This window comes from Aphelocoma coerulescens, chromosome 14 (genome assembly GCF_041296385.1).
Source record: "Aphelocoma coerulescens isolate FSJ_1873_10779 chromosome 14, UR_Acoe_1.0, whole genome shotgun sequence".
NCBI lineage: Eukaryota > Metazoa > Chordata > Aves > Passeriformes > Corvidae > Aphelocoma > Aphelocoma coerulescens.
The window spans coordinates 11,718,654-11,745,418 of NC_091028.1; the positions used below are offsets into that span (position 1 = coordinate 11,718,654).

Consider the following 26,765-nt stretch of genomic DNA (forward strand, 5'->3'; position numbering starts at 1 on the left):
CCCAGTTTCATCACTGGCTCAAATTCAAATTTCTTCAGCTGCAGCTCCAGCAGCTGGATTGCCCAAACCATGCAGCCTTCACACTGCTCCAATCAAGGCTTGCCCCTCCTTTCTGCACGTGCTTTTCCCTCAGCAGTGAGTGCCAGAACTGCCAATAAAGCCATCCTTCTCCTGTCATTCAGCATCGCTGCCCTTGCCCAGAGCCTGAGGAAGGAGCCTGCAAACTCTGTGGTCCTGCTTCATCCATGCGGGTCTCAATAATCAATTTTGCTGATGCCTGTAAGTGATAACCCCCATTCCAGCCTGCCTGACAATCAGGAGCTCACAGTTTAGCCTGGGTTATTAATGATTCCACTGTGCAAGGAGGGCTTCCAGGGTTCTTACGCACCACTAGTGACAACTGTCCCCCAAAGAGGGTCTGCCAAATGTTCAAATCCATTCTGTAAACCCAGCAATTCAATCAGGCTCTCACTTCTGGAGCTCAGTGGTAACTTCCAGTCCAGCAGCTGACTTCCAAAATCAATTAATAGCAGAACTGATGTGGGGTTTTATTGCCCGAGCTGAATGTATGATTAAACGCTCCATGGAGTTACACAGGGCAGAGGGCAGCCAACAAATCCAAATCAAACCAGCTGAAAACAAAACAGTCATGGCACAGTTCTGCCAACCCTCTGCTCACCCTCTGAATGACAAAAAGGGTCTGCAGCACCTGAGCCATCTCTTTCTCATGGAATTAATATCCCAGCTAGAGTCTGAACTCCCACCACATCTTGGCTATAACAAGACCAAGGGAAGCCAAACCTGGCATGGTTCATTTGGGAAGGTCAGTGCATGAAATCTGAGTGGCTGATCTTACCTATGGCTATTAGAGAAAACCTAATGACATTTATTTCCCATTGTAAATATGCACCAATTGCCACATTCCCACTCACAGAAAAGGCCTGGAGTTCCTGCAGTCCCTGGAATTGACACCACTCGCATGTGGCAAACAGTGTCAAAACCAGTGGAATTTAATTGGGATACAGATGGTATTAATTTTGTTGTGCTGATTCTCACAGTGCCACTGATGATTTTCAGTGGGTTTCCTTGTCCTTTCTTCTCTGGCTGCTGCTTGGAGACATGGGGCAACAGCCATGGCTGCAGCTCGAGGAGTGACTCGTGGCTTCAGCCACAGCTCCTGCAGGCTGTGGTTGGTTTATTCCTACACCAACATTTCCACAGCTGGGTGGACAGATTTAGACTTCTTCAAAGGCTGGGAAAAATGTCCTGTGAGGAGTGCCTGGGGACTTTGGGCTTGTCTAGCCTGAAGGCTGAGGGGCAAACTCACTGTTCTCTGCAGCTCCCTCAGAAGAGGATGTGGAGAGCGAGGTGCTGATCTACCAGGGTGGTAAAACACTGGCACCGAGAGGTGGTGGCTGCCCCATCCTTGGAACTATTCAAGGTCAGGTTGGACAGGGCTCTGAACAACCTTTTTTAATTGAAAATTGTCCCTGCCCATGGCAGGAAGGTTGGACCAGATAGCTTTTAAAGATTGCTGCTAACCCAAACTATCCTGGTCCTATGATCTCCCTGGGACTGAGTGATAAGACATGTGGGAATGGTTCAAAGCTGCTTCAGCCAAGGTTCAGACAGTACATGAGGAAGAATTTATTTACAGAGAGGGTGGTCAAACCCTGGAACTGCCTTCCTGGAGAGGTGGGCAATGCCCCAAGCCTGTAAGAGCCATTTGGATGAAGCCCTTAATAATGCTGTAACTTGGTCAGCACTGAACTGGCTGGGCAGCTGGACTTCATGATTTTTGTAGATCCTTTCCAAATGGAGTAGTCTGTTCTGTTCTATTATATTCTATTCAATTAAAAAGTGTCCTGATTTTTCAGTGCTCCTGAGTGTGCTTAGATCCCAGCAAAGTCTTGGGGTCGTACACTTTCAACATTTCATTTTTTCCCCTGCAAATTATCTCCTTTTATCCATGGGACTAGTTCTTCCTTTACTGGTCCAATATATTTCAACAAAATATTTCTGTACCTTTAATGCTGCAATATTTTGATCTTTTTTAAAAGTCCACAGAAAGACAGAGAGCAATGGGGAGAAGGAACTAATATATATGATCTTTTTTGTTTATACTGATGTGCAGAACGTGGGAGTGAAAAGCCCAGTGCAGGATCTTAACAAGGAGGAAAAACAGTCAAAGAAAAGCACTGGGGAAATTTTTACAGAAGCAGGGAAGATGAAGGAAAAAGCAACTAAGATGGCTAAAGCAGCTTGATAAAGGGACAGAAGACGTAAAGAACAAGACCTGGAGGGAAACAGAGAATATTAAAAGAATAGAAAAGTTGATTTATCTAGTTATTAAAAGATAAGTATGATATCTGGGACATATCCTTGTTGAGTAATTTCCTCTCTTTTCTAAACCTTTGTAAAATATGAAGTGTAGTTAAAATGTAAGGGGGGAATAGAAAGATAACTATTTACTGCTAAATGGCGGCACTCATGCTGGAAAGCAATTACAAACATGCCCAGATTAGGCAAAGGAACACATACATGTCTAGGCCATTACAATATCTTACATAAGAGTGGGTCTGTGGCTAGTGAAAAACTAATTTAGCCATGAGAAAGAAGAAATCACTTGTCACAGCCTGTCTCTGTGACAGGCTCTGCAAACTCCTTTTCCATGCATCCCTCTGAAAAACAGCACCAGCTCTCACTGTCCTCACCCACATCTGCTGTGTTGGCTGAAAGTCTGGGGGAATATCTGTTTTCCTGAGTTTACACAACCAGAGCCATCACCTTAACAGATTTCCTAAGAAACTCAACACTTCCATGGGTCTGATTCCAAGGCAAATATTCAACCTTTACGCCTGAACTCAGCCTGCTCTTATTGCTACCTACAACCCATCTGAAAGACAGCCAGTACTTCATTTTGATCCCCTATATCTCCTGTTGGACAGTTTGGGACAATGAGGATACAGACTGCCATAAAAAGCATGACTTTTACTTTCTCTGAGTGGCACAGAAGACTCAGTACTTAAACTACAGCTTGGATAATAACTAGGGCTAATGCAAGATCAAAAAGATAAAATTATTAAGTTGATGAATTTCAGCAACAAGGGATAGGAGAAGAAAGGAAATGTTAAGTGAAATCAAACGAGGCAAATCAATAGAGGTAAATGGAAAGTGTTCAAAGAGAAATTAATGTATGCTCGAGGGCTATAACAGGCAATTGCTGCAGTGGAGGAATGAGCAGCTTCCTTTCCTTACTAGATTATGACAGTAAGATGTTGCAGATATCTTAGGGAAAAAAAAAATTAAAAATCGAAGGTTATGAATGGAAGTATAACCTTTAAAAAGTGATCAGAGCAAACTTTTTGGGGAAAGGAGTATCTTACAGAATGTGAAGTAGCTGGATGGTCAATAAAAATTCATGTTATTTTCTTAATATTTTCCCTTTATAGCTTTAGATCCCAAACCTCTTCTGCTGTTAGAAGTCCTGCCACTACCAGGCCAAAACAACATAAAAAACCCCCTGACAGATCAAGTCTTCATGAGTTTATTTACTCATCAAAACTAGGCTTATTTTTCTCTTTAACATCTTTTTGAGCATTTTTTGCACAAGTGCAAGCACTTCCATGAGCTGCACACTTTCCAAACTCAGTAAATGGCAGCAGCCCGAGCTGCCTGTTAAACGTTAGGTCACCGCAACGCAACCGCTGGATTCCCCAAAGCAAACAGGCAGGAGGAGGGTGACAACACCCCATGAATATCAAAAAGCTTTCAAGCTCATCACCATACAAAGCCCTTCAAGAAGTGACAGCACCCGTTGGTGCAGGCCACGGTGCAGCAGAGATACAAACACTTATTAATTTGTCACAGAACTCGGGGAGAGCCGAGCGATACCGCGAGGTTACGCTCAGCGCGGCGGAGCAGCTATCCAGTTTGTTGATTTTCCTGCTTATCTGTTTTAGGGCCAGCGGGTGTGCAAATGCAGCCCGGGATCAAAATAGGAATTTGCAAACATGGATTACATCCAATTTTGCTTCTAATTCTCGGTGGAGTTCTTACACTTTTTTTTTTTGCAATAAGCTCCAGGTAAATGCTAAATACGAGGATACCGTGAGGAATGCTAACCAGGGCCTGGAAGGATGTGGGTTAAGCTCTCATTTTCAGGGGGAGCTCATAGCTTGAAGTGCACATACGCACATTAATGCCTCATTTATCTTTAATAGTATTTAAAGGAACTATGTGGGTGCTGGCTGAACTGAGTGCAGAGAGGAAGACAGAGTGAAGCCTCAGATGGTTGGCGTAACATTCCCAGGAGGAAAAAGGGAAATATCTAGCAGTCTTGCATGGTAAAATATTTAAACAAACAAACAAGTGGTTTTCCCTCTTGGTGCCTGCCAGTATTTCATCCTGCTAATCTCTCTCTGAAATGCTAGAACACATTTTTATATAGATTACAAAAATGTTAGCTGCAAAGGTGCATGTACACTCAGAGAACAAGGCAGGCAGAGCAGGAACATTAGTTCAAAGGCTCTGAATATAAGTTGCTCTTGCAAAGCAAGTGGTTTTTCTTTTGAGCCCCGTGAGTGATTAGAAGGGCAGCACACAAAATTATGCTCACTTATTTTTCCCAAGGACGCCACTTTGGTGCACTTGACCAGGGGGTTACAGTGCTGTTTTGGAGGTTCATTATAGTAATAAGATGTAAAAACTGTACAGGGAAAAAAAAAAACCCAAAACTCCCAAAATTTGCAACCTTTCCTTAGAACGCTACACATTGCTTCTTTATCTATTTCTGATGCACAGCTCACCTCTTAGGAAAAATCACAGAAGAACCCAGCATAAGCAATTTTCTCTTTTTCTCTCTTTGGCAGCTAACTACTTCCTCCAGGAACCTCAGTATTTCTACCATTGAAAAAATAAAAGAGTGAGAACTGTTGAATAAAGACAATGGACTTCAAAGGCATGGATGGGGAGGACTGGCAGGTAACATCCCCCTGGGAAAGAATTCTAAGGGAAAAAGGAATCCAGGTTAGCTGACCATTTTAAGAGACAAATAAAAATGGTACAACTATCCCAGTGCAGACAAAAGATGTTAAGAAGCCAATATGTTTGCATTCAGAGCTCACTAATGACCTGAAAATCAAAAGTGAATTGGACAAAAAGTTGAAACAGGACACAGCTCCAAGGGAGTGTATAAATAGACAGCACAGGCACGTAGGGACAAAATCAGAATGGCCAAAGAGCAAAGTGAGTTATCACCTGAAGGGCAGCAGAGGCAATAAGAAAGATTTCATAAATACGTTAGAAATCTGAGAGAGAGGAGGAGGACAGGTCAACCAGCAGGAAGAAAAAATGAGCACAAGACAGGTGAGGCAGAAAGGGAAGGAAGGCTGATTCCTCCATTGCTTTGTTTTCACACACAACGAGAAGTCGGTGCTGACAAGATCCTCCACACAAATTAAAAGTGACAACAATGTAAGTAGGGAGGTAGGCTGCAATAGAGAACAGGTTAACGAAGATTTAGTTAAGCTGGATGTAATCAGGTCAGAAAGGCCTGATAAAATTTGCCCTGCAGAGATGGAGCCATCTCTGAATAATTAGCCATTCTCTTCTAGGACTTGTGGACGACAGGTGACATCCCAGAACATTACAAAAGGGCAAACAGAGTACACTATCTTTTAAAAGGAAGCAAGACAGACTAAAGGAATTATGGACAAATCAAACTAAAGTTCAATACACAGAAAGATTGTGGAAAAAAAATATGAGTCAATATACAAGCATCCACGAGGATAATAATGTGCCAAGGAGCAGCCAATATCCGTTTGATTGGAGCAAATAATAAATATCAAATAATCTGTTTTCCATTTTGACAGTATAATTGGCCAGGTGGGAAGAGTAGATATGTTCCACATTGACTTTGAGTAAGGCTTTAATATGGTTGCACACAGTCCCACCAAAAGCAAATAGAACAATAGAATCTGAGAAAAATACCACACATTTTGAGATGAACACTTAAAAAAAATAAAGTCAAAATGCTGTTATCAGTGATTTCCTAACAACCTGGGAGGCCATAGTAAGCTCTCATGAGACCTCATGAATGAGTCTGGTCCTGTTTAATACTTTCATTAATGACCTGGCTGATGGAATTGCCAATCTGCTTGCAAACTCCAGAAATGAAACCAAGCTGTGCACACTTTAGAGGACACGAGTGTCATTTAAAGAGATCTGGGTAATGAAGAGAGATGATCTGGAATCAGTGAGATGAAATTCAATAAAGGCATCTGCAAATTATCACACTTAAAGAGAAAAAGCTTAACGTACTTGTAAAAGGAGGACTGGCTGACCTGGAAGTGTACTGTGGGAAAGGGCAGGAATGAACAGTGGGACATAAACCAAGTGTAGTCAAGGACTGTATGATGTATACTGGGATGTCTTACTGGGCACGGGCTGTGAGAGACACTGGAAACAACAGTCTACATGATAAACATGCCAAACATGCCAAAGATTCACTCTTTCCCTTCCCTTCCAACCCTGCCTTTGTATGATTTTATCATCACCATAATGGCAATGAGCAAGAACCAGCTGAGGAGGGGATGCACTGCACAAAGCACTCTGCAAAGACAAAATAAAGGAAAGTTCCTACTCCACTGAGCTTGCAGCAACTCCTGAAAATGAGGCTGACAAAGTGCAGCAATGTGAGAAGTTGGAACACAGTTGGGGGAACAAAATATCTTTTGTGCTTTCTCATCATTCCTATCAAATGATTTTTTTCTCTCCTTAACCACATCCTGCGACTCAAATCTCAATCTCTGCTGAGAGCAAGTTCTAGGACACACAGTTCCTTAAAAAAAGCAACAAATCAAACCCACAAGACAACCTGGAAGCCAAGCTTCCTTGAGCTGCAGAGAAACCCTGCGTGGATCCATCTCTGGCAGCTCACCGCTGCCAAGCTTCACCCAGACTCCTCCTCGTGCTCAGAAAATCCTGCAGCGTCTGCCTTTGGATGCCATTTGATGATTTTCCTGTGTCTTCAGATGCCAGGATCACTTTGGTAAACTACACACCTGAGCAAACACTTGGAGTTCTTGACTTAAGATTTAAGTTTAATGCAGGACTAGGTCTGTATTTAAAGCAACACCACCTCTGCAGGAGCACTTGAAGCAGGCACCCTCCAGCCAGCAAGAAAGGCTTTAGGAAATACTGGTAAAAGTCTCCACGTGAGCATGAACGATGGCAGTGAAATTAGAAGCAGAAAGGCCTGGCAGGCTGAGTACTAGACAAAAACAAAAGCTTTTGCTTCTGTTCTCAGAACTGAGACACAAATCTTTACTCACCAGCCAGAACTACTGTGAAATGTGTCCAGCATCAGCAGAGAACACAAAATTGCTTAGTAACTACAAGCTACGTTAATTTTAGAGGCAGGAATGGATTCTTATATTGTAAAAGTCTTCATGTTTTAAGTACAATAGTGGCTGGTGCACATATTGCAAAGGCAACCCCAGAGTTATGAGAATGGGAAGGTTTTCTACAAATTCCTGTTGTGTCTTGCTGCTTCTCTTTCACTTGATGAAAGGTCAAACAGGATTTAACTCCTTATGACTTGTCAGACATATTATCCAAAGGAAGCAATAAAACAGGAGCACACGTGAAACTGAAACTTTGGGCATGTCTGGCAAAGGTGGGAAAACCCCAGGTCTCCAGGCAGTTTTCCCAACAGTCAGTCAAAATAGGTTACCAAATGCAGATGGGAAGAGAGATGACATTCAGACACAGTGCCCTGAGTGACACCTAATTCTGGCTCAGGAAAACCCACACCACGGAGCCATGCAGACTTGTCCCCTCACCACAGCCCCTCAGCTGACAGCAGCACATTTTCTTTTCTTCAGCCTTATGTGCAAGGCGCAGGAAAACCCAACAGCTGTAGCTTGCTTTGCTCTCCATCCACCCACTCCCAGCCCAGGGTTTGCTGCTCCATCTTACCCAGAATAATTCCATTGGGCTCCTCCGGTGGCTGCCAAACGATCCGCACGGACGTCAGCCTCACCTCGGGGAACACCAGCCTCACGGGGGGCCCGGGGGCTGCAAGGGAACACAGAGATCATGGCAGCAAGGGCTGCACAGCAGAGGGATCACAAGTGCTCTGCTCACCCCGTACAGAATTACAGCCCAGGATGTATCCCTCCGATAACGACTGGATGCACCTGTGCGCGTGCACAATATACATTTATTCTGAGGAATCTGTCCATGGTTAAAGGCCTCCAACACCCTCAGACACCAAACACAGCACAGACCAGAGCACCCTACAGTGGTTTTTGACTGCACCAGGAGCTCTGAGCTCTGTAGGATTTTTCTCACTGCAGCATCACCACTGGTGTAGCTGAGAACACACTACGAAGCAAGACACCAAGCTACCTTTACAGAGAATTATATAGCTTAATCCACTTCATACCTGTTGGAATTCGATAATATTCCCTCTCTGTGTCATCACCAGCAGCTTTGAACTGCTTCCTGACTTTACATCTGCCTCTTAAACACTGAGGTGTGAGCAGGAGAACCCGAGGTAGGTGAGAGGCGCATTAACGCAGACAGCACTGACCAGCCCAGGTTCATGAGGTGAGGAGATGCTAATTCATGCATTACCATCCATGAATTTTCCCCTTCAGCACAAATTCCACCTGCATTACTCCTGGTGATACTTTTAATTAAGTTGAGCCCAGAGGAGACACAACATATTTATGTCAGGGGTATGGAGATGGAAGAACAATTTGTTTCATTTGCCAACATGCACTTAAGGAGGGATCTGCTATAATGGGGTTATCCAAAACAAACAGTTTTAAGTATTTCTCATTACAGCCTGATATGTACATTTCACTGAGTGCTTTTTCTCTCCCTGCAGAGTTCTGCTAACAGTAATTTTCCTTATTTTTCCTTTCAAAGAAAAGCCAGGTCCCCACACAGGGAGTATGCTGAGAAAAAGGCTAAGAAAATGTCAGGGAGTTGTTGTCCCTGTTCCTGACCCCACATGCTCCCACTCCTTCCTTCCCTGCACTGCATGGAAAATGTTGTGTTAAGCCAGAAGTGTGAATGTGTTTTCAGGCAAACCAAATTACCTTAATGAATTTGCTTGTGTAAACCAATGTTTACTTCATTATTATTTTGAAAAGATTTTGATGAGAAAGAGGGAGACTTAAACAGAAGCCTCTTACACTGATCTCAACCTATTTATTCCTGAAAAGGTAATGAAAGTAAAAGCAGTTTTAGCATCTGCAAAGCCAAAAAATATTTCAAGAACGGAACCAAAATTCTGTAGAATTCCACCAGCAGGAATGCTTCCACCACACCAGTGTGCTCAGGGAGTGCTTGGTTGGGTTCCTTCAGCACATCCAACTGCACTGGGAACCCCCTGGAAAGTGCTGGAGGCAGCTGCAAAAGGAAGCTGGTGGGATCCTCGTCAAGGTCAATGTCTTATTCTTTTGGGGGTAAAAAAAAAGGAGAGTGGATTACTGAAGTTGCAAATTCCATCCCTTTCCATCAGTCCAATCAGACCCAGATTTGTTTATTGCTTTCAATTGCAGCACTTTTCTTTTTTTTTTTTAGCATGATTGAACTTCAATAGGAATTCATAATTGGGCTCTAAAATTGTCTTCAATAGAAATTATCTCCACCAAACTTCAGAGTTCAATATTGGAAGTTTTTTTCCTCTTTATCTGCAGGGAAGGAGGAAATAGGGGACACTGGTTCTGTGCTTTTGCCAGATCCTCAACCAATGACCAGTGGGATACTGCTGAGTTATACCAGGGACAACCAATGTCCTTTGGGTTCAAAGGTGAAAAAAAAAAAACCCAAAATCCAAATATTTGTTGCCTACACTTGCACCACTAAAATAAAGCGCACTAAAAGTTTGGATCAAATAAGATGGTTATTTGGATGACCTTTAAACTCACCATCATCCTTGGTTCTCTCTGTCACTGCTGGGGAGCTGGGGACCCCATCCCCAATGCGGGTGAATGCCAGCACCTGGAGCTCGTAGAGGATGAATTTCCTCAGGCCAGAGAGCAGCACGGACTGGGTGTGGTTCCCCCTCACTGTCTGGCTCTTGGGTTCGGAGTCCAAATCCTTTGCTTTGTAAAGGATCTGCAGGATAAATGTAGATGAGACACAGAAGGAAAGAGATTGGTGCACAAGGATTGAAGAGAGGGAGATTCCTCCTTGTCACCCAATATAAAATGAGATTATATTCACCCATCACCCCCTTCCAAAGCCAGCACACTTCCTGTGTCTTTTCCAGCTGACTTAGGAATAATAACAAAATCCAGCAGGTGAATAATATATAACAATACAAAATCATATCCTGGTAATGCACTAAAAATCAAATGAGTATGAAACTCCAGTTGCATACCTTGTAGCCCAGGATGAGACCATTCTGCTCAGACTCAGGAACTGCTGCCCAGGTCAGCAGGATCTGGGTTGAGCTCACAGCTTCAGCAGAGACATTCTCAGGAGGAGCAGAGGGAACTGGAACCACACAGCATTACCAAAGAGCAGAAATAGGTCAGACATATCAGATCATTTTGCTCCATCTCCCTACCTGCCTGGGATTCTTCCAGGATCCCATAGATGAGTATTCAAACCCAAAAGGGCTGGAATACATTTTAGACAATCCCTTCTCGTCTTGTATTCATTCTTCATCAACTTTATATTTCAGCCTGCCTCACAATTTCTTGCCAGTTCATCTCAGAAATGACAATGTTTGTAAAGAGCTAAACATTTAATACTTATCAGTGTCTACAGACAGACAGTAAATATTGACAGCTATGAATAAATTTCAAGTTCTATATATTTGCAGTAATTAGAACCAAGTTTAAATTCCTGGACTTCTCCAGAAGCCTATCTCCCAGTATTTCTTTCCCATACTTTTTATTCCCTATGCCAAAAGCTGGAAATCTCTCTGAATATGAGTTTATCTTATAGCATGATCTGTTCTAACAAGAAGTTTTATGCCCCTGTGGCTTCCTATATTATCTGAAAGGAAATTATAGCATCTTGTCTAGAGCTAGCAATAATTTGCCCCCCTGGATTGCACTCCCACTTCAGTAAGAAGTTCTTTAACCTCTGCAGCCTTTTGATGATGTGATAGTGCTCAACATTTGCAATACATCAATTAGAGATGGATGCATTAACACGAGGTGTATTTTCAGGGATTGATATGGTGTCAATGAGAGATGCCCATTTCATTTATGTTGCAAAATTGGCTCTTATGAAACTGGAAACATCATTAGAACTGATGGCACAGGAACACTGTAATTTTCTCTGACTCCAGAGAAGAGCAAACTTGCATTTTCCCATTCCATTAAAACTGGAAGTGCTGCAGAATCACACAACTGCAGCCTTTTGTAGGCAAGCTTAATGGCATGTCATGTTATGCAAGCAGGATGTGAGGCTATTTTTAAGACTTCACTTTTTATGCTGCCCTTTTGCCTTTTTTCCCCGTGGCATTTCCAACATCTGAAGGGTACAATGTTTTCTAAAGCCTGATACACCTGTCAGACCTCGAGAGAACATTCACCAAGTTATGTTACACAAGCACTTAGGGACAGTAAAGCTTGATTAGGGCCTGAATATATCAAAAAAAGCAGCCCAAATCTCTGCCAAAGGAATGCTTTCCTGGCTGTCCAAGTGAAAAAACAGATCTGCTGTTTTAGAGGCAAGCTCCTGAAGCTCCTAGCAACATGAACGAGATAATGAGTATGACACCAGAATTAATAAAAATTGAAAAAACCCACCCCAAAAAGGTGGCACCCCCACCCCCGTGCACTCAAGGTTAACAGCAGAGATAGTAATTTCTGAAACAATTTCCGATACCAATTATCTGGGGCATGAGAAACAGAGCACCAGCACACGACACCACAGCAGACTAAAATCCAATTTTTTTTCCCCTCCAACATTGAAATGCCTTAGTTTTTTTGGGTTTTTTTTAAATCTTCTCCCAGATTTATCCCCCACAAGGATATAATTATGTTAAAGGAAAATAGATTGCCAGGAGCCATGAATGTCTTTGGATAGCTGCCATAACTTTATCTGTAGATCTTCACAAAGAGCTACTCCCACATGAATCATTCCTGAAGAGAGAAAGTGTGGAGGTGGGTTGCAAGAAACCCGGATGTGAAGAGGAAAGAAGCCCTTTCCAGCCACATTTATTTCTATTTTATCTGGTTTGGGGCCTTTCAAGAGAGAAAAAGTTACTTTATTTTACAAGTATTTATTTTCCTCTTTGATCAGCAGCCATGAGTCTCCTGAACTCACGGAAGGTGAAGGCTGTGCCCAGGCTGGCCCCAAGGGCATCCTGGCTTTGAGGTGTGGATGGTCACACTGCTGGTGGGGGCACTGGACAGCTGACAAGGGAGAGAATTCTCTGTCTAAAGGTTCATTAGCTCAGACCCCTCTCAATTCCCAGTGACAGAAAAGCTGAATGCCCCCTCTCCCTGGAAAGGAATCTAAGTCAAATGCCTGAATGGCAAAAATCCTTGTGTTCATTGAGTGAGCTTTACATCTTCAGTTCTCACCTCAGTGTCAAGAATTTTATTCTAATATGAATTCAGGACCTGCAAGTGATTTCATGGATCTTATTGTTGCCAGTCTTTTATCAAGTAACAGACTTTGATCGACCCTTTAAGAATGAATTGAAAGGTAACCTTCATTTCTCTGACCCATCTCCTCTCTCAGGAACCTGTGATTCAAAGAAATTATAGTTTGCTGAGACTAATTAGTGAGTGAGTCACATAATCCCTCTTTCCTCTGCAAGCTCCCTTCTCTAATGCTGTTTTCCTTAAACAGTTGCACTGAAGACTTTGTTATAAGCTCCAAAAAGCTCAGTTCTCATTAGTAACCTGCAAGAACAGCACAGAAGCCAAGCAACAGTGTCCAAAAAAATCCCAGAGCTTGAACAAAACGCACCGGAAACACGGAAACTAAACGATGAGCTAATCCAGCAAACTGCCAGCACGGAGCCCTTCAGAAGATCAAACGTAGGGAATCAGAGTTACTGGCACTTTGCACTGGAACTTCAATAACAGCTCAAGTTTTTAAGGTTATCCACGCTGGCATCTAAAATCATGCATCCTTTTTCTACATCTGACACAGCCACATCTGTTATACAGCAAATTATGTTGTTTTATGTCTCTAACTGGGCCAAAAGAAGCTTTTAATAAGCTAGTCTGTATTCTGGCTTTCTAGGAAAGCTAGAGAGTGGGATGCAGCAGTTCTCTGCATTTTTGCAGCTCATTTTAGTTGCACATCCCTCATTCTTTTTGAAAGCAAAAATTAAAGTGGCACATTGTACATCTGACATCGGCTAAGAAATGCAAATTTCCAGCAAGGTTCACGGCAAAGTAGCATAGCTGCAGCACACATCCACTTTGCCTATAAAATTAGGTACTGCAGGCCAAATTGTCAGCTTGTACAAACTGACAGATTCCCCCAGTGACACTGGACCACATTTGAATTATCAAGAGATGCTTCATCACAGCACAGTAACTGCTCTGTGAAGGTCAGCCTCCGAAGCATCGGGAGATTGATCCTTGCCATGGATGTGTGACCATGCTCCTACAGTAGCTCATCCTGTAAGACAAGTGTACACATTCATGTAGATGAATATTAAGAGCACAAAATCCATTGAGGCACTGGGTTAGGTGCATCTGAGATGAATTTTTTTGAAAGCAAGAGGGTCTGTGTCTAAGAGGAAGCAGCCCTGCCAAGGTTGTTCTAATGCATCAAATGTCTCTGCATTTTCTTGCTTTCTCTATATTGGACCTACTGTCGTCGTCAATTTATTGAGTGGAAACTGAGCTTGTTACTCTGCAGTTATTTTACACTGTAAAATTTAATGAACTATTTAATTTCTAACATTATGAAAACATTTTGGATTGATAGAACCTGTCCTGTTTAAAAATCCTAATTCATCTCCCTCCACCTTCAGCTGCTTGCAACCCTATCCCAGATTTTCATTATAGAATTTCCCAACTGTTTTTCAAGCCTGTGTTACCAAAACTACAGCATTATTTATTCTCTTGTAATTTCTTTGGTTTCAATTTGTTTTCTATTCAAGAGCTTCAGAAACCAGTGAGTACTTGTAATGACATGCCCCACTATTGTTGTTGGCATTTGTGCTCAGCTATCAGTGCTGTGATCGCACAACGAAAAACAAACAAATACTCAAACAGAGCTTTATTTTCAATAAAGATTTTGGGCTCCAGTGGCTGCACTGCCATCAGATACCATGACCTGGTTTAGTGCCTGGGCTCTACTCCTTATCCCCTTGGACAGTGTAAAACATAGAACCAGGAGTTGTGCCAATGAAGCACCACATGATCCTGGCCAAGGCACCACTGGCCAGCTGTGAGGGACATTTACAACCCCCAGCACCAGCAAAACCAACTTCCCTAAAACTCTGTATGTAAAAAACAGAAAAAAGTATTTAGGACACCTCTTCTGAAGTGCTTTGAAAACATAAGCGATAACCAGAATTTTTCTAATAGTTCTGAAAACTGACCTGGAAGTGCTTTAACCTTTCTCTCCAGTTTTAAATATCTTTTATTTGCATTTTAACCCCATTTTACTGTGCATACAGGTTAATTCCAGATTCCCTGAAGTGCTTTCATACATACAGTTTGCTGCTAAGCCAGCACATCTTGTATATTCTAAATCTAAGAAGAAACAGCCAAAAGTCTGAGCCCTGACTTGCTCTATGCAAGAAATCAGATGTCAGTATCAAAGAAAACACATGGAAAAAACCAAATGAGTCCTTACAGCCTAGATCACAGCTCTGTGTTATTTTGATCCTGGGTTCTGTGTGCCTCCCACAATCAGTTTCAAGTCAACCTTCTCTTAATACTGCCAGAGAAAATGCCAGATCCACGTGTAACCTCTGATCTTTCAGTGCTGAGCAAGAGCACTGTAATCCTAAGGTTTTATGAAATGACTTAATCTCAGTGTTTACTACATTTCAAAAGAAGTGTTTGAAGAGCAGCACAGAGGCGAAAGCGGAGGATACGGTATCTTTTTATTACGATACAGAACGGCTTTGTCTGGGTCAGGCTATCTCTAACTCCAGCACAAGCCTTCTCTAAAATACCTCTGGCAATCGCTTTGCAATTACTCCTTCCCAAAGAGCAACACTTTAATGGAGAGGGATGACTTTGTTTAGCCTTCTCCCTGGCTAGTTCAAAGCAGAGTTATCTGAACCAGCAGACCAGACCCTGCTGTGCCTGGTCTCGCTTCCCACCAAGGAACACTGCATGGTACACAGGGCACAGACATGCACAGGATTAAATCCTACAACTTCTTTAACAAAAAAAAAAATCGGGGAAAAAAATAACAGGAAAAAATACCAGTGTTGAACCTTGCGTAAATAAAGGTCACAAAGAGATTTATTATTAAACTTTTAAACTACAAATGTCACCCACTTTGTTACTAACTTGCAACATAACTTTTCATTTCCCAGGTGCATGCAGGGTAGGTCTGGAAATAAGTTTTGGGGAAGTCAACAGCTAGAGAGCAGCTTTTCTACACGTGCCTTCACTGTTCTCCTGAGCTAACAGTAATTTACTGTTGCCTGAGAGTGACGGTTCCCTTCTGATATTTGAAGTCTCTGCTTGCCTGGACAATTCAGCTCAACAATACAGCCCTGCTGCTCTAGGTCTCTGAGCAGGTTATGTCCACACAGCCTTGTACACACAATTTTGGAAGGCAGGTTTGAAAACGTGCCATCAGAAGCTCAGGTAATTATTTTATTTCTCTCTGTGTAATCAGCTCTCTAAGGTGACTTGTGCCCTTTTAGAATTATTTGGTGCTTGAAATGAAATTTCAGGTGACCACAGCTGTGAGAAAATGTGCCTCAGCCTAGAAGCAGACAGGGAAAAGGGGAGGACGAGGGGCCATGGGGTACTGGGGAGGAAGAGGAGGTGTGACAGAGCACTTCACCCAGAAAAGTCTCTATACGAGCTTCTCCTTGTCCACACTGGGGCAGAAATAGGGAGAGGTTGTTTTGTTTCCTTTAAATAAAAAACCTGCAGGTGTGTGCATGAAAGCAGGGTAGGAATAAAAAAAGAAATAACCCTTCAAATGTCTTTTTGCCTTCAGTACATCTTGAGGCTGTTTTTTTCTAAATTTCACGTCAGATTTAATGGCTCAGCAAAAAAAACCAAAAAAACAACCCACCCAACATCCAAACACCAAACCAAAAAATTAAAACCTGAACAAAAGGGCAGAACGTGGTGAATTTCTTGGGTTTTCTGTGCCAGCAGATGTGGTGCTTGGACTCACCCGACTCCCGTGTCCGGCCTCTCACGGCCTCGCTCCAGGGCCCTGCCCCGATGGCGTTGAAGGCCTGGATCTGCAGCTCGTACTCCGTCCACTCCTGCAGCTCCTCCACCGTGCACTCCCGTGCCAGGCGGTCAGCGATGACCTTCAGCAGGGCCGGGGCGGGCAGGTCCACGCGCCACACCCTGACCCTGTACCCCACCGACTCGGGGTTCCCGTTGTACTGCGTGTCGGGGAGGGGCTGGCGGATGACACAAGAAAACACAACATTCCCGTCAGAACGCACGGCCGGGCCTTTCCACGCCCCGTTCCACGGCTGCCTGAACCCACGTAAGGCAAAAAAGATCAAGAGGTTGATTTTCTGGCTTGTGCTTCGTGATCTCCACACTTCTGTGCTGCTTGGAATTTTCTTTTGATTTTTACCTTCATTTTGAACTAAGTAGGTTTGCTCACAAAACCAAACCATTTGCTGTGGGTGTATCAACAAAGATGATATGAATACAATGTATTTCAGAGCTTTGTGATTAATTATGGAAATGAATGATAAATTGCTGAAGCATGTGACAAATTCATTTATCGTACATTTTTAACTTTTTTTTAGTGACTCTCTGCCTACTCATTTATCAGCGGAGATTTATTCTAATATTCTAACTCCCCAAGCAATTTCAGAGATTAAAATATGAAATAATTAGCCTACTTCATGAAGTTTGGAGTTTTTCTGCTGTAAAACTAACTACACGATGCCACGGATGGCTGAGATTCGGTTCTGATTCACTGGGAAAGCTGGATACACATTAACATTTCACAGCTTAGAAGACTCTACCCCGCAGGCATTCAGGGCTAGAAACGTGACCCTCATTCTGTAGGAAGGGAGGAATTCCCAGCTCTCAGGGGAAAACAGATTCACCTGCAGGTCTTGAAATAAAAGAGATTAAACACTTTCAAATATTGATGTTATTAAGCATGAAAAGCGTTTATCAGGTCATTTTTAGCTGTGGCTGTTGCTCCTCCTGAACCCTGCACAGTTTGACTCAAGAAGAACAGGCTTCTAGGCACCACAATCTTGATGTTTTAAAGGCTCTTAAAACAACCTGGAGTTAATTTTGATGGAAGATATGTAGGTCTGGAGACAGTACCAATGTGGGCATGATATTCCCACAGAAAAGCCATGACAGAGTTCTGTGGGGCCCATCAAAGGAACTGCAACAGCTCTTCTGTGGGTAGTGAGGTGATACCTTCAAGCTTCATGTTTTAGTCTGGCAAGGCTCAGAATTAAATGCAGTGTCCTGTTGAGAAACTGGAATTATTCCTTTCCAAGAGGAGAAACACTCTCTTGTTCCCAGCCTAATTTTGACTTCCAGCCATAATGAGTTTATGCATGGAAAAGCTAACATTTGGGCAAAAGCAAACCTGTGCTTCATCAACTTCATACCACAGTAACCCCAGTGGAAAATTCTGCCTAACAGGGGTGAAGAAAAACCATTCTGGCGCAGGTTAATTGCCAAGTAAATCCCAACGTGGCAACTCTGCAGGTAACTGAGACAGGCGAAGGGGCACAGCGATGTCAGCAACTGCCGCATCTTCACAATTAATCATTTATCTCTGCATTTTAGTGCATAATTCCACACCATTTCAGCTAAATGCAATCTTCCCAGAGGAGTCCCAGCCTTGCTGCTGCTGCACCACTGCTCTGAGAACCACAGGGTGCTGCCCATGGCCGGGATGCACCTTCTGGGGACCTTTCTATGCCAAGCAAACAACCGAGCCCCAGAAAGCAGCAAATTGGCTCGAGTGCTCCTTTCCTGCCCCACATGTTGACCCAGACTGTGATTCTGGAGCTCCTCAAAGCCAAGCTTTTACACACAGGCACATTCCCCTGATGAAGTGGCAGTAGGCAATTTATTTGATTAATAAGGCACTTAAGGCAAGGCTCAGATTTCCAACTACTCTGGAAAAGGAAACAATTTGGCTGTCACTCCTTGGCGCTGAGCGCGAGGAGGACGAGGCACTTTGGGAGGGCTGGCCTGGCCCTTGGGGTGCAGCCCCATCCCCATCCCCAGCTCCCCTCCATCCCCACATCCCTCGAGCTGCTCACCACCCATCGCAGCCACAGGCTGGTCTCGCTGGCCGTGCGCACGGTCACGCTGCCGGGGGCCACGTCCGGCGGGGCCTGCAGGGTCTGGATGACCCGCGAGGGTTGGCTCAGCGGGCTGGGGCCCACCACGTTCACCTGCCGCATCCGGAACCTGGAGCAGGGGGGGAAAGAGGCAGCGAGTGCCACTGTCAGGGCTCGGAACGCTCCCGCGCTTCTCCAGGGAGGGAGGAGGGCTGGAAAAATACAAATTAGGGGCTTTCTAAACGTTCCGCGAAGGTCGCTGCACGCGGGTCCCCTTTGTATTCGCTGCTGAATGCTTGATGGTAACTGCTTTCAGATCCTCTCAGGTATTTAAAAAATGAAAATGAGATTAGCTTAGGGTCTATTAGAAACTTAGGTATTTGTGTGAGAAATTTATGTTAATTATACCAAGCCTGATGAGCTTATGCTGGCAGTAAGTGATTTTCTCTGGTGATGCTTATACAATACATTCAGAAAGGTATTAAAATATCAAACTTGGGATAGTCTCATTCCCTGTCAATATAAAAAATATACTGGTGATAACATTTCCCCTCAATTACTCGTTGAAAGAGGCTGATTTATCTGTGTGTTGCATTTTCAGCCTTCCTGCACAAGAAAGATTAAGTTATTTAATATGGATATGCATCTTTAAAAAATACCCTGTCTGCTTGAAACCATCTCTCCTACAATAGAAATCCTTATTGGGTCACAGAAGATTTAGGGACATCTTTTTTTACAAGGAGCACCGCATAATTAAGATGTGCTGTACATTTCAGACGCTCTCAGCCGTCACAAGCAATTGCAAGCACCCAGCACGTGCACATAAATACGTGACCTGCTCATATTAAACACTTAATTTTTGGACCTAATGACTGAGCCTGGGAAAAGGATAAGCCAGTCAACACAGCAGTGTTTATTTACCTGCTCTGATCTTCCTCCAAAGTGCCCTGAAGGAAACACATTAAACAAATACTGTCCTGATTTCACTCTCAAACACTGGCCCAAAATATAGGAAAGAAGAACGGCCTGTAAAGATCTGCTCTCATAATCAGCTCCCATGGTGCGTTTCCTCAGTGGGCAAAGACTGAAGCTGATCAGGGGACAACAAATCCATTTGGCAACAGCTTTCTAGGTTTCAAAAATGTGTATAAAATTGCTCAACACTGAAGCAAAACCAAAAATCTCCTAAAAGTGCGTACAGGAGAGAAAAAAGTAGGCAAAGTTCAAGAAGCTGCCTTAAAATGAAAAAAAATCAAAGGGGAACCAGATGTGTGAAAGATCTCAACATAACTGGGATCACTCCAGAATTTAATAAATACAAGAGAGAAATGAGCTGCAAGAATAAAATAAACCAAAAAGTTTGACAACCGGCAAAAAACAATCCCCCAAATTTCTCATATTCATTACTTGCTATGCCAAAGATATTTCTCCATGTGCCTGTCTGGGTGTGCAAGTTTTCCTTATTCTTCATGGACAGTGAACCTTGAACTGTGGTACAACCTGCACTTTCCTGCCCACCCCTGTCTTTAAGGCTCCCCCTTTATGAGGAGAGCAAAATCCTCTTAACCTGAAGATAATTTCCCTAAACCTCTGCCCCAGAAATCTCTAACCAAAAATTTTCAAAGACCTTTAAGTAAAACGTTTAGCTCTGGAAGATGAGGTTTAAAACACTTGGGTGGAGAGTTAGTGAGAAATTCGATATGTTCCTAGGTTTGTGACCAAGGGAGAAAATTAACGTGCCAGCACTGAGTCAGTTGTAAATTACGTGAGCTCTCCTTGGTTGCACCTACTGCTGGCTTACAACAGCACATGGGTTAGTTAATAGCCCCTTCAGCCAGCACAAAATGGATATGTTTCTAGAAGGCTGATTTAACACTTGCCACTGGATCTCCTTTTCACCAGACTCTACATTAGCAAGCTGGATCATGAAAGTATTTTTCATTAGGGTTGAGTACCTCACATTCTCCAGTCTTGTCTATAGCACGGCATTGCTTGGATTGGATTGATTTAAAAATCAATCTTGTTTAACTGGGGTGCACCCACATTGCAGAGTCACCTCAATCAGTTTAGGCATTGCTTTTATCTATTAAGCTCAACTTGGTAAATTCTTATAAACAAAGGTTTCATCTAACTGATGTTACCAAATTAAGTTAAATCAATAAAGTGATGTTTAAACTGATGCAAATATGTAATTACAGGTTTGCACCAGTTTAGCTACAATTGATTTGTCACTGGCTGATGTTCCACTGGTGCTCCCTTCAGGGAAGGAAATCACAGGATAGCAGTTACTTGTAAAAGCATCTCACTGGGCACTTGAATTTCCTTCTAAATGTTATCAACTGGATTGTATGCAAATTACAATTAACAATATCAGATTAGTAATTTTAAGTATAACCTATAAAAACAGCAAAACTTCCCCCTTTTGTTCCGATTATAAAACCCAGCCAGATGTCTCTGATTAGGAAAGCTGTTCCATGCTGCTATTTACTCATTTTTTTTCCCCATGTTGCAGCTGATTACCTGCTGTTCTTACCTGTAATGAGTGTATGGAGTGAGGTTTGGTACCTCCAGCATCTGAGCATCAGGTTCATTCTCCACCTCATGAAGAGTCACCCATTCTTCTTCATCACCCAGCACACCAACCTGTACAAGGGGAAGGTAAGAAGGAATACAAAGTAGATTATAAATTATGTAAATATACATATAAATAAATATATGTAACCTCTTTTATGATGTGTGTCATTGTGGCATCACAGCAGTGGAAGCACAAACGCTGCTAAACACATTTTCCAGTTAATACTAATTTTTATATGACTAGTTATTTGTAAAAGGGAAAACCCAGCCAAGTTAGCCAAGTCTCCTTGTACCTGATGGGACTTCACCCGATCCTGTGATAAGATCCACTCCAGAAAAACACCATGAGAGCAATAATACCCTGTTCAATCTTCCTGCCACAATACAAAAGTATCAAGTAGTAATATAAGAGAATGAAAAATAGCCTTGATAATAACTCGCAGGAACTGATGCATACTAAGTAAGTCTCAATGGAGGCAAAATGCCATGGAAATGAAGACAGAGAAACAAGAACAAAGTCAAAGAACAAAAGTGTTTTAACCTCATCTGCTGCTCTGCACTCAGACCAGACTTTTCCATGAGCAATCCTTTGTATTAATTAATCACAACATGTTACCCAACATGGGCCCTCAGCCACAGCAGTGCTAGAAGGGACTAAACACTGATGAGAATTGAGCATTACTTTCCATGCAGCTTTCTGGAGATTAAATGAAGATGAATCAGGACTTAAAAGGAAGCCAACAGGGAATGAGAGAAAGGCCAGAGCCTGACGTGGAAGATGCAGCGTCTGTGGGCATGGCTGTGCCTGAGAGCCATGGGAGGAGTGTGGAGAAGGGGAGAAGAGAAGGGGTGGATGGCCAGACACCAGGAGAGCTCAGGCAAGGCCCCTGGAATAATTCCCTAGCACTGAGCACATTCCTCTGGTGTTCCAACCCTGCCACAAAGAGTGAGTGTAGCCCAATTCCCTCGCCCTGGTATCCACAGTCAGAGGCTGAAGGATGGAAGAGGGTATCTGGGCAGCTCTTCCCTTCAGTGTCTAGTCAGACTTATCCATGAAGGCACCTTATCCCTTCTTAACCTACTGACACTATCTATTCCCACAGGCTGCTGTGGCAACACATTCCAGAAGCTCACAATCCACTGTGTAAAGAGCTATTTCCTTTAATCTTTTTTAAACAGATCCCTTGCAAGTTCTGTGTACAAGTTACAGCCACAGACGCTGTCAAACACTCTATAGGCACCACAGCCCAAAGTACCTCATGTATCCCAAGTACTTCAAATAGAAAATTAGGTTTCATTCACTTTTTTCTTTTTTTTTTCCCCCCTTCAGGAGAAGCAGCCTGATTTATTTATAGATGTTTTAGTTCTTCGCTCACCCAGGACTTGATGTGCTGCATATTTATATTTGTGCATGAGGAAACGACACAAAGAAAATTAGGCCAGAGAAATAAGTTCTGCATTGCACTGTGGAAAGAATCCTCTCTGGTCTTCCCAGCAGAGCACTGATTCCTTGGAGGATGTGGCTGAACAGGTCTGGATGGGCCTTTCAGACTTGTTGGGGATCAAGGTCCCTGCCACACACTAAACAGCATATAAAATAGATGGTAGTGAAGATTGTGGACCTTTTAAAATTCCCAGTCCTAACCAAGCTCCATAAATTGTAGTGAAGCTCATGGATGTGGAAGCTGAAGAGAAACAAGTTGAGGCAGGTCTGCAGGGTAAAACAGAACATCCCTAAACTGAACCTGGAGAACAAAGAGTTGAAGAAGACATTTAAAGAAGAAAAAAGCCCTACACAAACAAAGAAAGGATGAGATTGTTGATTTCAGTCTAGGAGACAGAGAACACTTTTTATTAAATGAGTTTTCTATTAATACTGTGGGAAGTCTATAGTAAATGCTTATTTTTGCAAATCTTGCACTTAACAGCATCACCTCCAAGTGCTGCAGTAATTGTATAGCAACAATCTACAGTGCTCTGGAGGCTGCAAATAATCTCCAGTGGTGGCTAAGTTGTCTTTTTCTATTCTAAGAGCAGTAAGAGCTTTTTAAAATATTTCTTGCCTAACAAAATAATGAGGAAAAGAAAAAGTAGGCCCACAGGTTGCAATTGTTGCGCAGAGCAGGCAGGTCATTAATACACATTAAGGACCACATGGCCCAGCAGGGCTGACATTGACTCAAGTGAGACATTTTCTGGTGGGCTGCAAAGGTGGAAACATTAAGGATCTTGTACTAGGTCCATGTTGCTCAAAAGAAGTTTCATTTATTTATTTTATATATCTATATACATGTATGTATGTATGTACGTATTCTCAGAAGTGAGCCTTAGAAGAAAACCTTCAGTGATGGACTTTATATTTTTAAGTTCCCCAAAATCTATAGCAGATTCCAAGTTTCAGGCTCTGGAAGGAAAAGGAAATTATTTTTGCTGAAACACTCTGATGTCAGATCAGAGGAAATGTATCAGTTTCAAGAATCAGAGTACAAAGGGATTCCCACGGGGCAGAAAGAACCACGGGCAGTGGTTGGGATAAAAGAGTCCTTTGAGGGGCAAGAGAGCCCACTCTGAGCCACTCTGCAGAACATCAAGTGAAGTTAAAGGCTTCTTTCTTGTAGCTATTTTTTTGGATAACAGTGTATGCACACTTCAGAGCTGGATGGTGTTTGTTGACAGATCACACACGCTCGTGGGTGCTTTGTTTTGGGAGGCAGATGAGACACCAACTGCTTTTCTGTTACCATCAGCATAAAAACTCGAGGAACACACTCTGCACCTTCCCACTGCCACAGAGCCACAGCCCCCAGGAACCCCAGGACTGCCACAATTAAAACACCTCTGTGCCCCGAGACACTTCACAGAATGCTCAATAGCCATCAGCCATCACTGCTTAGCACATATTCCTTCCCACCCCTCAGCTGCTCCCAAAGCAACACATCCAATAAAAGGGCATATTCCTTTATTATTGCAGGAATGAGACAGTATAAAACAATATTGAGAGTGATGTCAGAACCTTTTACTTCCCCGTGCATTAGTTTCTCCATTTCTTAAAAGGCAAACGTTACATATTTTATAAAATGACTCAACGTTTTCTGATGGAATGCACTGCATGAGCAAAGTTGCAGAACTCTGACTTAAAAATAAAACAACCTCAAAAATTAAAATTTGGAATGAAAAAATCATTTGTGTAAGGCAGCAATGCCTCCAAAACTTCAGTTATAAAGTACTAACTGCAGGCAAGGCAAACACAATGTTTCTGTACATTATAGAGGTACCCTGTGTCCTACTATAGTTCAAGATGTGTCAGAGTTTTCGTTTTAGAGGTCCATAACTCACACATTTGAAATCGCTTTGGGAGAAATTCAGTTCAGGGGATGTCAGCCCAGGTGCAATTTTTTTTCTTGCTAAATCCTTACATTGATTCCGCCATTTTTGATTTAGAGATTGTCAAGGGCATAAAACTGTCAGAGTTTCAGACACTTTATTTACCAGCTCTGAAGTGAAAACGACACCCAGAGAATCACCTGGTGCAATGGATGAATCCAATCTGGGTCACTGACTTCACCCACAAAACCACACAAATTCATGGTTAAAAGTTGCAACTTCTTTCCCAACTCACGGCTTTAGAAGGGAACACAGAGATAATACTTTAAAGGTTTTACCACTTTGAAACTGCTGCTGCTCACCATGGCATTCATACAAAGGGGTCTCTAAAAACAGCAGAAAGGCTTTAAGCAAAACTCTCTATAATAGCCATACGTTCATGGCTCCAGGAAATGTGACACCTCTTCAGAAATTTCAGCCATTCTGCAGGTCTTGTGCTGCCTGCAAATAATGTTAATCACCAAAAAACACACCAGACTGGGCAGAAGTTATCCCAGATTCTGTAATAAGCTCAATGATGTGGACTGAGCACCACCAAGGCACAGTCAGGATAGGTTGAAACTGGGTGATCCTCAAGGTCCCTTCCAACCCAAACCATTCTATGATCCATTTATGCATATTTTTCCTGACAAAACCCCAGGAAAAATCCAACACAAGAAAAATAAGAAACTGGATTGCAACAGAGTGCAAACATGAAACTATATGAACACCAGCAGGGATTCATTGTCATTCTTGGCTAAAAATTGCCAAAATACAGAGTCTGCAACCTATGCTCTATCTGCATCAGAGAGGACAGGATGGCTGGAAGGATTTACTGAAATTCTTTGTGAAGGAACAAGTTACCTGTGAGTGTCAATGCCACAAGGCAGGGGGACTGCTGGTCCCTCTGAGCAAGTGTCAGTGGAACCTTTACATTACATTTGAGTCTCTTCCCTTTAGATTATACTCTATGTAATAGGGAAAAAAAAGTTAGAAGTATTTTTTCAAAGCATTGGTACATTTTTGTAGTTCTCTGTTTTGGAAATCCAGTTCCCTCCAGTCCTGAGTCTAGATAAAAAAGATGGAAAAGAAACAATCTAGTGATTTTGAAAAAACTCCCTTCAAAAGTACAGAATGTACCTTCACTAGAAACACAGAAATGGGATTTTTAATGCTTGATATTTCAGTATCTACCAACACTAAATTCTTAAAGACTTGATCTCCTCTCATGTTCATTGACATAATTGAGAATTAGTTCCACAGTGGCTCCCATGAATTTACACCCAGGCACAAAAAGCAGAAACCAAGGCCAGATGCACAAAATTTCACGTCAGCTGGAATTCCCAGCTGTGTTTCTCATCCAAATTGTTCATGAAGTATCAGACTTCAAAAATGGCTCTCTGCCAAACTGGAGCACTTGGAACGTTTTCTAGACCTGCCCTCACTAAGGAAGCTTTCTGCCAAATAAAGGAACAAAGAAGAAAAACACGTTGGTGGCAGGTTGGTTGTGTTTGTGAATACAAAACAGCTGACTTTTGTCTGTAAGGAGTCAGACATTGAGAGTGAAAGGTAAATTCCCAGTAGAGATGGAAGAGAAGACTCAGAATATCAAGGATGTCCAAAACAAAGGTGTTGCCCCTTACAGAGGGGGAGGGACACAGATGAATTGCCCAACTTCAGATTAATGTTTTATAGCTAAATGTCATCCTGTCCCTTGGCAATACCATCAGCTTTAAAATCAGAGTGTGCAAAACCACCCCTTAAGTGGCTTTTAATTTAATGCCAAGGCATGAAACACTTAACACTGCTATTAAAAGCTGTACATGGGTCAGTGAATGAAAGATCCAGAAGGACAAAAACCCTCCCTCCATTTCAGTATTGTACAACCACTGCCCTTCAATCCAACACGGTCCTAAGGAGCAATTTTGGTTGTCCATGCTAAAATACAGCAGCCTGCATCCCAGCATGGACAAATCCCAGCTGAGAACAGACAACATGAAAGTCAGAAATGGAGACTGAGGTGTCTCTGGCAGCAAAAAAACAATTTTGCAAAAGCTTTTGTCTCTTTGAAAGGTGGGCAGGTCCAAGGCATCTTGGATCCAAGTGGAGACAGAGGCACTGCTGCCCTGATCTCTGCTCCCATTGCCATATTCACACCCCTTCCCCTTACAATGATGTTCTGATCACACATAGCCTTTGCAGAGTTGATCTGTCTGAAACTCATTTGTTCTTGGCTGGATCAAAGTTCCAGCAGCTCTGGGTCTGATCCTGTGTCAGTGCACACAGAAGGCAGGAGAAGGAAAAGTCTTGGTAAGTGGGATGGGGAGAGGGAACCGGAGCAGGACAATGAGAGCTCTGCTTTAGGTTGGCTGAAGGAGCTGTGAAACTGCTCTTT

The 26,765-nt window shown here is 42.8% G+C and overlaps 1 protein-coding gene across 3 annotated transcripts in view; it reads right to left on the minus strand.

Annotated features, from left to right (window-relative positions):
- Positions 1 to 26,765, minus strand: part of SDK1 (sidekick cell adhesion molecule 1) — a 387,842-nt gene that overhangs the window by 66,031 nt on the left and 295,046 nt on the right. For all 3 annotated transcript variants that reach the window (XM_069030219.1, XM_069030218.1, XM_069030220.1), the window contains 6 exons: positions 20,967 to 21,076; positions 18,413 to 18,563; positions 16,321 to 16,558; positions 10,400 to 10,515; positions 9,945 to 10,134; positions 7,981 to 8,079 (listed from right to left, as the gene is read on the minus strand). In XM_069030219.1, coding sequence (XP_068886320.1) covers positions 7,981 to 8,079; positions 9,945 to 10,134; positions 10,400 to 10,515; positions 16,321 to 16,558; positions 18,413 to 18,563; positions 20,967 to 21,076 — 904 coding nt within the window. The remainder of the gene's footprint in view (positions 1 to 7,980; positions 8,080 to 9,944; positions 10,135 to 10,399; positions 10,516 to 16,320; positions 16,559 to 18,412; positions 18,564 to 20,966; positions 21,077 to 26,765) is intronic.